This window comes from Myotis davidii, unplaced genomic scaffold (assembly GCF_000327345.1).
Source record: "Myotis davidii unplaced genomic scaffold, ASM32734v1 scaffold841, whole genome shotgun sequence".
Lineage (NCBI taxonomy): Eukaryota > Metazoa > Chordata > Mammalia > Chiroptera > Vespertilionidae > Myotis > Myotis davidii.
The window spans coordinates 59,703-72,598 of record NW_006291508.1 but is presented as its reverse complement, the minus strand read 5'-3'; the positions used below and the strand labels follow the sequence as shown (position 1 = coordinate 72,598).

General features: G+C 39.2%; 1 protein-coding gene across 2 annotated transcripts in view; it reads right to left on the bottom strand.

The window, feature by feature from the left end:
* DIRC2 (disrupted in renal carcinoma 2) overlaps positions 1-5,858 on the bottom strand; it is a 62,011-nt gene extending 56,153 nt beyond the window's left edge. Inside the window, exons 1-2 of one of the 2 annotated variants that reach the window (XM_015564707.1) lie at positions 5,611-5,858; positions 4,446-4,539 (exon numbers count right to left, since the gene is read on the bottom strand). In XM_015564707.1, the coding sequence (XP_015420193.1) occupies positions 4,446-4,504 (59 nt within the window). In that variant the 5' untranslated portion in view covers positions 4,505-4,539; positions 5,611-5,858. The remainder of the gene's footprint in view (positions 1-4,445; positions 4,540-5,610) is intronic. The other variant, XM_015564706.1, reaches the window with a different exon arrangement.
* Between the last annotated feature and the right edge of the window lie 7,038 nt (positions 5,859-12,896).

Below are 12,896 nucleotides of genomic sequence, written 5' to 3'. Positions count from 1 at the left end.
TCTTGAGTGTAACAGGGGGCGGTGCCCCAACCCCCCAATCAGCCCTAACCTGAGCATGACTGAGGGTGGCATGCAACCTCTTGATCCGCCCTGCTCTGTGCATGACAGGGGGCGGCGCTCCAACTCCCCAATCAGCCCTGCTCTGAGCCCGACCAGGGGCTGCACCTAGGGATTGGACCTGCCTTCTGCCACCCGGGAGCGGGCCTAAGCCAGCAGGTCATTATCTCCTGAAGGGTCCCAGACTGTGAGAGGGCACAGGCCGGGCTGAGGGACCCCCTCCCCCCTGAGAGCACAAATTTTTGTGCACCGGGCCTCTAGTCTATAATAATAGAAGAGGATTATACTAATTAGACTAGATAGCCGAATGACCTTCTGGACATCCTTCTGGATGAAGCTGGGCTGAGGGACCCCTCCCCCGTGTACGAATTTCTTGCACTGGGCCTCTAGTCTATATACACAAAAGCCTAATATGCAAATTGTCCCCTCGGGAATTTGACCAGGAGATCAGAAGTTCAATCACTCACTATAATGTGCACTGACCACCAGGGGCGGTGTGGAACGAAGGAAGACCCCAGCCAGCAGCCGGTAGCTGGGGAAGGGAGGCTCTGATCACTGGCCAGGCCTAGGGACCCTACCCATGCATGAATTTCGTGCACCGGGCCTCTATTACTATTATAAGCAAAGCTACAAACTGGTAGAGCTTTATATATGAGCCAATTTTCTAGACATGCAAATATTGGGTTAAAGAACATGTGCATTTTGAATCTGATAAGTACTGCCAAAATGCCCTCCAAATAGGATGCATCAAACTACTCGCCCATCAGAGGGTTCTGTTTTTCCCTATACTTCAACAACACAGCACATTATCATATTTTTTCATCTTTGCTAATAAACAGATATTTAATTGCTGTCTTAATTTTCATTTCCTTAATTGTGCTGGAAAGTTGAACATCTTAAGTTTATGTCATTTGTATTTCAATTTTTATAATTACTTGCTCATATCTATCACCCATTTTCCTACTGAGTTGCTATGTTTCTTATTGTAGAGAACATTTCCCAGTTTTTAACTTGTCTCTGACTTTGTTTTATAGTATAATTAATCATGCAGATATTTAAAAGTTTTAAGTAGTCAAATATATTAAGCCTTTCTTTTATCACTTTGGGGATGTGTGTTTTAGTTGGAAGGCCTTCTGCCTTCTAAGGTTATTTTTAAAAGTCTTATTAAAAAACAGTCTCGTTTTCTCATATGTTTATGGTTTATTTTTTGCATTTAAATCTTAGATCCATCTGAAATTTACTAAGCGTTGAGGCAGAGATTTAAGATTCAACTTTATTTTTTTTCCCAGAGAGATAAGCAATTGTCACAAAACCATATACTAAACAAATCATTTTTTCTGTTATGATCAATTTAAATGTAATTTTGCCAGTTGCAAAGCATTTCAAAATGGAGCATATATCTAGAAAATCTATCTTAACTAGATGCATAGTATTTAACCATATAAAACATATTAGTAAATGTTATCTATTGTTAATATTAATTAAAATTACACTGAATTGAAAAATATTGGTAATACTAATGAAAATTACACTGAATTGAAAAATAAGAATTATTGAATACATCCATGATTAAAAGCAGGTATAACTTACTATATACGTTCACCTCTAGGTCTTTAAATTGTTCACTGGGTATGCAAAATCACATTTCACACTATAGAGCAATGCCATCTATAATTTCTTTAGGTTTGAATTGCTTCTGGATCATAAAAGGAGAAATGTCTCATAGTTCATTATTCTAAATTCCATATTTGTCTATGATATAAATAAGAGAAAAGTAGTAAAATAATTTTTCTTGAATTTTCATTGATACGATGTACATAAAATAAATAATTGATACTATGCAGTGGTAGAACACCACTTGGAAGGTGGTTAAGTCTAGTTCTGATTGAGGAAAGGGCTTGTCAGAAAGCCACTATTCTCGAGATTTACATAAGCTAAGATACAGGAAGCCATAGGTGCATGGACAATATTCCACAGGCTGGATCAGTAACTCAAAAGCTCTAAGTGAAACAGGGCCACAAAAACACAGACTGCCAAATGCTGTTTCAGTGCTGGACAAATGCACATTAACAGTCTTTATCCCCTTCCCACTGAGTGCCCGATGAAGCTTCAAAGTGGTGATGTATTGAACTTACTAGTCAACAATACATATTCCAGTTGTAGCATTTTCATTTTAACAGCTGTTAATAAATAATGCTGTTTAAAAGAAATACTGTATAGACATAAAATGAAGCCTAATTTCAAGGGGATAATATTACTAAATTCTTTATAATTGAACACATGACGACTGAAAATTCAACTTATATGGTTTTTTCATAAATGATTCAATCTCTCTGAACCCTATTTTATTTCTTCTCTTTCCTGCTTTGTTTACATTTCTTTATGAGCTTTATTTCTTTTTCATACCACTTTCTCCACCAAAAAAGAGAGTCAACTCTTTTTTATTCCTGGAATTTTATGTCTGGAAAGTATATGAAGGGATGGACATAAAACCAGAGAGAAGTAAAACCAGGAGTAAGGAGACCTATTAGGAAACCAGTGCTGTAAACTAGGTAAGAGACAATGGTAGCTTGGGCCATAGTGGTAGCAATGGTAGTGGTGAGAAGTGGTCAAATTCTTTTTTTACTTTTTAGTATATTTTTATTGATGTCAGAGAAGAAGGGAGAGGGAGCAAGAGATAGAAACATCAATGACGAGAGAGAGTCATTGATTGGCTGCCTCCTGCACACTCCTTGATACTGGGGATCAAGCCTCCTTACTCCTGCCTTGACCTCCAGCTTCAGTCTATTCTAAGAAAAGCAGAATATGACTCTGGTTCTCGTTGGCTCAAAACTTCCAGTGGTTTCCTAGCTCACACTCCCACCACCATGCATAAATGCGCTGGTCTCATTTCCTATTATTCTTCCCATGAAGTCTCTCACTCGATTCCAGCCATATCTCCCTGCCAAGCCATGTCGTTCCCTTCCCGCCCATTCCCCTTATTCTCTCTGCTCAGAATTCTTGTCCCCTAGATAATGCATCATTTCGTCCTAGGTTTTTATCCAAAAAAGTGAACTTCCCAATGAGGTTTTTTTCGTTATTTATGAAATGTTACCATCCTTCCCCTGACATTTCAAATCTTTCTTTCTTATTTTACTTTTTTCTCCACAGCACATACTTACTTAGTTACCTAGTTTACTTACTTACCTAGTTTATTGCCAGCCTCCCCAACTGGAATGTAAACTCCATGAGGCAGGGATTTGTCTACTGTCTTCCATGCTGTATCCCCCACGCCCAGAACACATAATAGGAGCTCAGTTAACTTTGTTCAATAAATGAACTAATAAGTAAATAAACAAACAAAAGAATGACTCCAGCTTGGGCTCTCGCTGCATCTTTCTTGGTCTCCTGCCGGCAGGCTCTGTAATTAATCCTACACACCTCAAATCAGTAGTTGACCTCACATGGGTCTGACTCTATTGCTGCTCTGGTTAAGAACCTAAGTGGCTTGCAACTGTTCTTTGAGGAAAATACAGCTCTATAGGTTGGCATCAAGATCCTGCATAAACTGGATACTCTTTTTTGAACTCATCTCTTTACATTCCATTCTTATACTTTATTTTCTAGACCAGTGTCTCCCCAAATCGAGTACTTTATGGGTCCTTTTTAAAGGGAAAAAAATTCTTAAAGGCTTACAAGGTCACATCTAAGGCCCCCACTTAAGAAACACTAATTTAAGAAATTGAAGTTCAGATCAATAAAAATCTTTTTAAAATATGGATTGTTACTGATAAAATAATTCTTAATACAGTATTATAACCAAAAGGAAAACAAACATTTTAAATCTTCGTATACTTTACACCCTCTGAGAATGAACCCATGGACCCCAGTGACAGAAATGAAACTACCTACCCAGCCCAGAAGAGGCCTACACTTACCTGCCTCCATGCCTTTGTTCCTAATGTTCTGCTATCCCAGAATATCCTTCCCCTGACAATAGTTATCAGAATTCTACTCATCCTTCAATACCTAGTTTAGTTATCAGCTCCTTCACAAACTTCTTCTTCATACCCTCAGACAAAACTTCTCAGTCTCTCAGAGCAATTACTACATCATTCTTCCTTATGTTACACTATTATTTTCCTGTGGTTATTACAGCACCTGGATAGCATGAAGATGAACTTGTTCTCTTAACATAACTAGTATAATGTCTTCCATATAACAACTAATAGATGTATACTGAATTAATCATTATATAGGGGGGAAATAAATGCTACTATAAATATGACCCTCTATTTATCATCTTAAAAATAGAACTGTTCACTAAAAGTTTATAAGCAAAAATGCATAACATACTCATAACAAAAGAAAAACTGGGAAAAAAATTTTAAGTTATTTATAGGAGTTACCTTCGTTTAAGCACTAAGTCTGATATAGGTATGCATCTTAGACCAGTTCCCAAAACCATGAGGAAGGATGTCAGAAGCACAGTTATCCGAAGACCTAAAAGGAAACAAAAACATCCGGATTATTTTCTATTTTCTCTTCAAGTAAGTCCAGTGTTGAGAACAAAGATTTTTATACTCAATCATAATAATGTTATAACCTAATATTATAGCTTTCCCCCATAATACCCAACATGCAAAAGACCTCTACATGCTGAAAATGAAATTTTTATAACTTTAATAGGAAATTTAATGATCACATCAAGGATAAAAGAAGTTCCATTAGCTCTGGTTTTTTCAAAATAAATGGCTATAATGTTTTGTTCATATAGAGCACTAAAAATATAGAAAAAAATTTTAAAGGACTAGGTATTTTAGTTTTATATCTCCAATATAAAATTTCTAATTTTCAAATGCAAACTGCAAAAACTCTAAACTTTCACTAAAATATGTATATTTTTAAAGAGTGGTAGTTTTAACTTTAAAAAAATTTTTTTTATTGATTTCAGAGAGGAAGGGAGAGGGAGAAAGAGATAGAAACATCAAGGATGAGAGAGAATCATTAATAGGCTGCCTCCTGCACGCTCCCAACTGGGGACTGAGCCTGCAACCTGGGCACGTGCCCATGACCGGAATCAAACCCGGGACCCTTCGGTCCACAGGCCAACACTCTATCCACTGAGCCAAACTGGCCAGGGCGCTAAAATATTTTTTAATGTGATACATTATTGCTTTAAATTTTCTCCAAAAATGGAGAAAATGGCTAATTACATATTTTATAGTATAATCAGGATAAGCTAATGCTTGTTATAGGGTCATGCGGGTGATCTTTAGAATCCTTTGATTAGTAGTAACACAATAATGGTCTTTCTTCTTATTTTTCTTGATTTATCAAATGGCTTTCAACTTACAGAAAGATGTTGTTTTAAAAAGAAAACATAGCTTAGGACTTTAGAAGACAATTTAGGTCAGATAGCTTTCCCTTTTGTATCTCAATATGATCAATTATTTCTAAAATGGTTGCCTTTGGTTGGTCACATGGATAATAGGGTAGGAGAGAATAAAAACAGAAGGTACCAAAAAATGGACACAATAATCTAAGTAATAAAGTGGGACTATATCATCTTACTATTGGAAAGCTGCTGTTGCTTCTAAGCGAATGCCGCCTTCTTGTTTGCAGCAGCCACATCACACAGTGGCTCATAGTGAGCATGTGGCAGAGGTGGCAAAAGTTCTTCCAATTTCTCCCAAACTCAACACCTCTCTGAAACCATTTCACAATGAGTAGACAAATTGTTTAATGCAAATTTTTCTCTCTTTTCAGATCTTTCTCATTTTTTGGCGAAGGGGAGATGGTTAAATGTTTGGTTTCCAAAAGGCTTCTCTGCTTGAAGAAAACTGAAAATCAACAAAACTATAATTATTCAGATTAAACATAGTGAAGAAAATAAACTTGATATCCAGATCAGGCACACGTAGACACTACATTGAGGACAATTTGTGATATGAACGTTATAATATTCTTATATGAGCTGAACATGATTAATGCACTTTGGCAGAAGGAATAGCACAGAAAATTGTGCTTCTCAGTAACAAGCAATGCATACACATTGCTCATTTACTGCTTCTACTAACAGAACACATATTTTAAAACCACATTATGGTCCTGGCTGGTGTGGCTCAGTTGGTTAAGTGTCGTCCTATGCACCAAAAGGATGCTGGTGGGATTCCTAGTTAGGGCACATGCCAGGTTTGTGGGCCCAGTGGTTTGTGGGCCCAGTCCCCAGTAGGGGATGTGCAGGAGTCAGCTGATCAATGTTTGTTTCTCTCTCTCTCTCTTTCTCTCTCTCCTTCTCTCTCTCTCTCTCTCTCAAAAACATTACATTAGAGCTACAGGAAATAGAATGTAATTAATAGAAAGTACATTTATGATCATACATATCCTAAACTTTCAAAATGGGTGCCCTATGAGATACTGAATAAGATTTTTCAGATTTGGGACTATAAGGCTTACATTCTACATGATATTTATTTTTCCCTTAAATATTTGATTTGTAAGTGAGCAGTAAAGCATTGGTTATGGCACTATGGCCCAAATAACCAGATTCTCTATTACTACTGTTCAAGGCTAGCACACGATTCTACTCAAGTATGCTTTTTATCAAACCAATGATAATATAACAGCTAATACAAACATTTAAGAATAAAGAGTTGTCAAAATCTAATTATGAAAGCAACCTCGCAAGTACAGCTTGTGACTTTCTTGCTTATTTTTAATTGTTGCTAAGTATTACTTAATCCACCCCAGCTGATGCTCAATTTTGAAAAGAATGCTTTCTTTACCTCATTCAAATCTTGACGAGGCAGGATTCTATAACTGCATGTAATAAAAAAGATATCAAGAGGACCTCAGGAAAATAGGCTGAGGAGACATCTAACATCTTTAAATAACTAGATCCCAAATGATTACAGTAGTACTAGGACATGAGTGCAAAAACCATTTGATGAAAGGTATGAGAACAATTTTGGAAAACATGACTGAAAATAAAAATAAGTTCCATTCTAATGTGGAATCCAGACACGGTAGGAAGCTTCCTTCCAGTAGAAGAGATAACTCTTTTGCTGGGCATCTATTTAGTACAGGAATGGAGTCTCTACATCAGGTGCCTGGGAAAGAAAGCAGTTATGGCCTCAACGTTTATCTGGAAAGATTACTCTCCAGCCTCCACGCTTCTATCAGCTGGAGTGAAGGCAAGCCTTGTTTTGCTCCTCGCAAGACCTCTAGCCTCCCTGTCCCCAACAGTCACAGCCAGGCCAGCACGCTCTGTCTTAGAGCCCATCAGGACTAATTACATTGTGCCTGTTATTCCTGTCTGCATTAGTCAACAGAGATCCCATGATGGGATCCAAGCCATATCCCAGTATGGCTTCATATACTCCCTAATCTAACCTCACCTGCCACCTCCCCAACTTCTTCCTGAAACCTTTCCACTGTGCCTGCCTTCTGAGGTACTCAGAATCAGTGGGTCAATGGAATCCCTATATCCTCAAGCTCTTCTCTAAATATTCTCTTCACCTTCTTACTCCCACTGAAACCTCTCTCCTGAGAAAACTGTTTCCCCAGCCACTTGTAGCTCACTGTTACTCTCATCCCTTAAGCTTCCTAATCTCTTTTCTCTCAATGCTTTTAAGGTTTCCCCTGGTTTTAGGCAAACTGATTATGATGTGTGTTGGTAAAGTTTTCTTCATGTTTCTTCTGCTGGGATTTTTTAAATTTCTTAGATTTGTGGATATCAAATTTGGTAATATTTCTACCATTATTTCTTTATTCCATCCCGCAACCCCCCCTGCGTGCACGCATGCACATACACATACACACACATACACCTCATTTCACTCTATACCCTTTCCCATTACTTCTCACTTCTTCTTCTGGGATTCTAATTACATGCAAATTATTAGGCTACTTAAAACTGTCCTGCAGCTCACTGATGTTTGTTGGGGTTTTTGTTAATTTTTATCCTTTTATTCTCTGTGTTCCAGTTTGGATAGCACTTATTGCTGTCTTCAAGTTCACTTACCATTTCTTCTGAAACATCTAATCTGCTCTTAAATCCTGAAGAGTATATTTTTTGGTTTTAGACATAGATCACATTTTCATTTCTAGAAGTTTAATGTTGGTCTTTTGTTTCTGTGTCTCTCCTTGCTTTCTTCTATCTTCTTGAACATATGTAGTATATTTAAACTAGTTGTTCTGATGTCCCTGTCTACAAATTCTATTATCTGTGACATTTCTGGGTCTGTTTCTATTAACTGAATTTTCTCATCTTTATGAGTTGAATTTTCCTGCTTCTTTGCATGTTTGGTAATTTCTGATTTGGATGTCGGGTATTCTGATTTTTACCTTCTTTGCGATGGATTTTTTTTTATTCCTTTAAATATATTTGAACCATGTTCTGAGATACAGTTAAGTTAGCTTTGATCTTTTAAGCTTTACTAGTTGGAAACAGAACATCCTTTAGTCTAGGAATCATCTATCTTTACTACTGAGGCAATGCCCTTCTGAGTATTCAACCCAACCTCCTATGTATTACAAGCTTTTTCCATTATGGCTGTCAGGAAAGTGAACTATTCCCCGCCTTGTATAACCTTTGGGAATTGCTCTGCCTGCTCCTTTTTGGCGGTCCTTTCTCCAGACTTAGTTTCCTTATAACTATCTACTGACCAGGACTAATTACATTGTCAAGAGGAACAGTCTTCTACACTAAGTTGGCTGTGACCCATGGCAGCAGGAACTTGACTCCAGGGGAACTCCCTATAGATCTAGACCTCACTCTCTATGAAGCTTTCCCCTCTCTGGTAGTCTACACTAAGAATTCTAGCTCTGTTGGACTCTTTGAATCCTCAATTGTCTCCTCAACTTCAGAAAACCACAGCTGCCCTAGCTGGTTTGGCTCACTGGATAGAAAGTCAGCCTGAGGACTGATGGGTCCCAGGTTCAATTCCGGTCAAGGGCACATGCTGGGTTTGCAGGCTGATCCCCAGTAAGGGGAGTGCAGGAGGCAGCTGATCAATGGTTCTCTCTCATCATTGATGTTTCAATTTCTCTTTCACTCTCCCTTCCTCTCTGAAATCAATAATAAATGAATTAATTAATGAATGAAAACTGCAGGGTTTGCCAGCTCTTTAGTGTTGCTTGGAAATTCTCTCCAGCTGAAGCAACCACATGAATCACTGTCCTGCTCTGCAGGTTGCTCAACGTCTAAAAACCAGCTTCATGTACTTTGATTTTGTTTTTAGTTGTTTAAGGTGGAACGATATATCCAGTTCTTGTTACTCCATCATGGCCAGAACAGCCTTTGATTTCATTCTATCTGACTGTAATACTCACCACTCCTGGCTGCAATTGTCTACAGACCACCACATACCTGCCTCCAGGTCATTCACCTTCACTACTTGAAAATGAATTGGCTCATTATTCCTCTTAGGACACCACTTCTTCCATAAGTCTGGTGATTTCTTGTGCAGATCCTTTCAATATCCTGCCTTCTCAGTCTCCTGACTTCTTATTCCACAATCATGTTCTCTACCCCAGCTTAGTCCTACTCTCTGTTGGTTACACTCTGACCTTAAGTTTGCCATAATTGTATCCATGACACAATTGCAATTTCCCTCATGGATCAACTCCAGCCACACAGGACTCATTGCTCTTGGATACACCAAACTTGTTTGCTCTTGGATATGCTAGACCTTTGTATTTTCCCTAAACAGTCTCATCCAGAGCTGACAAATCAAGCTTCCTTTTAATCTCAGGTCTCTCCTCAAACACACGCATCAATAAGGCCTTCCCTGACACTCTATACCAGTGGTTCTCAACCTTGGCCGCACATTAGAATCACCTGGGAATCTTTTTAAAATCCTGATTTCTGGGCTTCATCCTCCAGAAATTCTGTTTCTTTGTTACTAGTGTTGTGCCCTCACCCCATAACAAAGAAACAGAATTTCTGGAGGATGAAGCCCAGAAATCAGGATTTTAAAAAGATTCCCAGGTGATTCTAATGTGCAGCCAAGGTTGAGAACCACTGCTCTATACAGAGTATTATCCAGTCACACCCCTTTCTCCCTTGCTTTGCTTTATTTTCCAAAGCACTATTTGCCATTTGACATAGTAAATACTTAATTTTACTGTTGCACTAGTGACCCAGTGCAGGAAATCGTGTGAGACCCAGGACCCCAGACCCTGCGGCACCACGGGATCCAGAGTCAAGTCCCCGCCCACCTGGTGATTAGCCTTTGGTTGTTACAGCGTTAGGGCCACTGGGTTTTTATAATATAGATCAGGGGTCCTCAAACTACAGGCCGCGGGCCACATGCAATTACAAATATTGTATTTGTTCCCGTTTTGTTTTTTTACTTCAAAATAAGATATGTGCAGTGTGCATAGGAATTTGTTCATAGCTTTTTTTAAAACTATAGTCCGGCCCTCCAATGGTCTGAGGGACAGTGAACCATCCCCCTGTTTAAAAAGTTTGAGGATCCCTGATATAGATGATGCCTGGGTCTTCTCACTAGAATGCAGACTCTGTGAGGGCTATCTCCCCAGTGCTTAGCACACATGTAGATGCTATCTATCTCTTCTTAAACCTTTCTTCATTTGGCTTCTAGGGCACACTAGCTTTTGGCTCTCCTATTATCTCACTAGCTAGTCCTTTTTTTTATCTCCTTGCTGGAAAATGAACAGGGGTGAAGGAGTACAAAACCAACCTCAGGAAGAGAAACAGTCTTCTACACTAAGCTGGCTGTGACCCATGGCAGCAGGAAGGCCAGATAACTCCTTCTACCTTCTAGGAAGAAAGATACTGTAGTACCCAACAATAGCACAAACTCACTTTCAATGTATGCAGATAGACTATCTGCAGCAGGACAACCAACATATAAACGTTTATTAGCCTTCTCCTACTAAAAAGGAAAACCACTACCTAAAAGAGAGAATTTTTAAATCTATTTTTTATTGCTTCAACCAACTGAAAACATAAAATTGAATTCACTACATATTCATGGGAACTCTGAAACAACTCTTAAAGTAACATGTTTTATGAAGCAAATAGGTAGTCCCTAATTTATCTGGCCAGAGATAGCAGGTAGAATTATAATCATAAGGGTAAAAATTAACATTTCTCCACCATAAAAACAAGGTTGGCTAAATTCAGTGAACAATATTGAAAATTGCTCCTGATAAAAAGAAACAACAAAAGAGCTTTCCCTCTAAATTTAGCCAACCTTGTAAGAAATGACTGAGGAATTGTCACAGATTGGAGGAGGTTAAGGAGAAGTAACAACTAAACACAATTTGGGACCCTCCCCTGAAACCCTGGAATGGGGGGAGGGGAAGACAGTGGAAAAACTAGTGAAACCTAAATAAAGTCTATAATTTAGTTTAAAAGCAAACAAAACAAACAAAAAGAAAAGAAGAGAATAGAAAAGAACACCTCCTCCTGGCTCTTGGGCTTCAGTGGCTGAGCATCGACCTATGAACCAGGAAGTCAGAGTTTGATTCCTGGTCAGGGCACATGCCAGGGTTGCAGGCTCAATCCCCAGCGTGGGGCATGCAGGAAGCAGCCGATCCATGATTATCTCTCATCACAGATGTTTCCATCTCTCTCTCCCTTTCCCTTCCTCTCTGAAATCAATAAAAAAATTTTTTTAAAAAGAAAAGAAAACCTCCATTCAGAACAAAAACCCTATCTCAGCACCTAGTGCACATCTTCTGCGTAAGTACCTGCTCTACCTGGAGGTTCCACGCCAACCAAGACACACCTTCCAGGGCTGGGCACCTTTCATTGTTAGAAGGTTCTTCCTTATGTGGCTTCTCCCTTAGTAACTTCACTCAGTTTAGTTCTTCCTTCTAGACCCACGCACATTAAGTCTAATTCCTCTTTCACTTGATCTCCACATATTTTATATTCTGCCTCAAGTTTCTTTTTGAAGCCTGACACACCCAGTTCCCTTCATGTTACACATTATGACTTTTACATCCTTGATTATCCTTGCCTCACAACTTCTAAGGTACTCCAGCTTGTCAACTGCCTTCTTAAAATTAATGTTCAGAACTGAACACTGGAGTAGAGCCTATCCAATTTTTTTCTCTTCTTGTTTTTGACACTATGCTCCTCTGCCTAAAATCGCCTGCCCTTTTCCAGCAGTTCTGTCACATCTGTCGTGAATCATTTGCTTGTACTTGTGTGGTAAAAATCAATGCCTTATCATTCAATCCTATGACCTTTCCTTCCTCCTCAAAGAATCATACTGGCAAGTGGTAAAGCGAGATATCTGACCAGAGTATTCTTCTGTGAAGAGAGAGACTCGATTATCTACAAGTTTCATCTGAGAATTAAAAATCTCAACTGACACAGCCACCTAGCCACATTCACACACTTTAAAGCTGCGGTGCACCAGTTCCCAGAAACCAGAGTCAGATCCGGAGTTTCCCAACAGCTCTTCCTGGGCTGGACTCATCTATTAGGCAAAGCCAGCTCACTACTTCCCTAGATCTGGGCATCACCTATTTTCTGACCTTTCACCCTCAACATCCCCAAGTTCCCATGAAGTCAAAGCATCAGTCATTTTTGTGAGGGGTAAAAAAACATACGCAGCACGTGCACAGGAATGCTCTGAGGTCCGCAATATGCAAAAACGCGAACGTTCGGAGAACGCTTTATCTCTGCTGTTGCATAATGAGCCTTGATTAAAAAACAACAACACAACAACACAATAATAATAGCTGCAAAGATGCCTTCCCGTAGCTGCTGCTTTGGGCCCAGAGGGTTCCTAGACAGGAAAGGGATGCCAGCGACACTCCCGTCACCTCTGACAACCTCCAAGACGAAACCGAGAAGGAGGCCCTCCCACCCCACG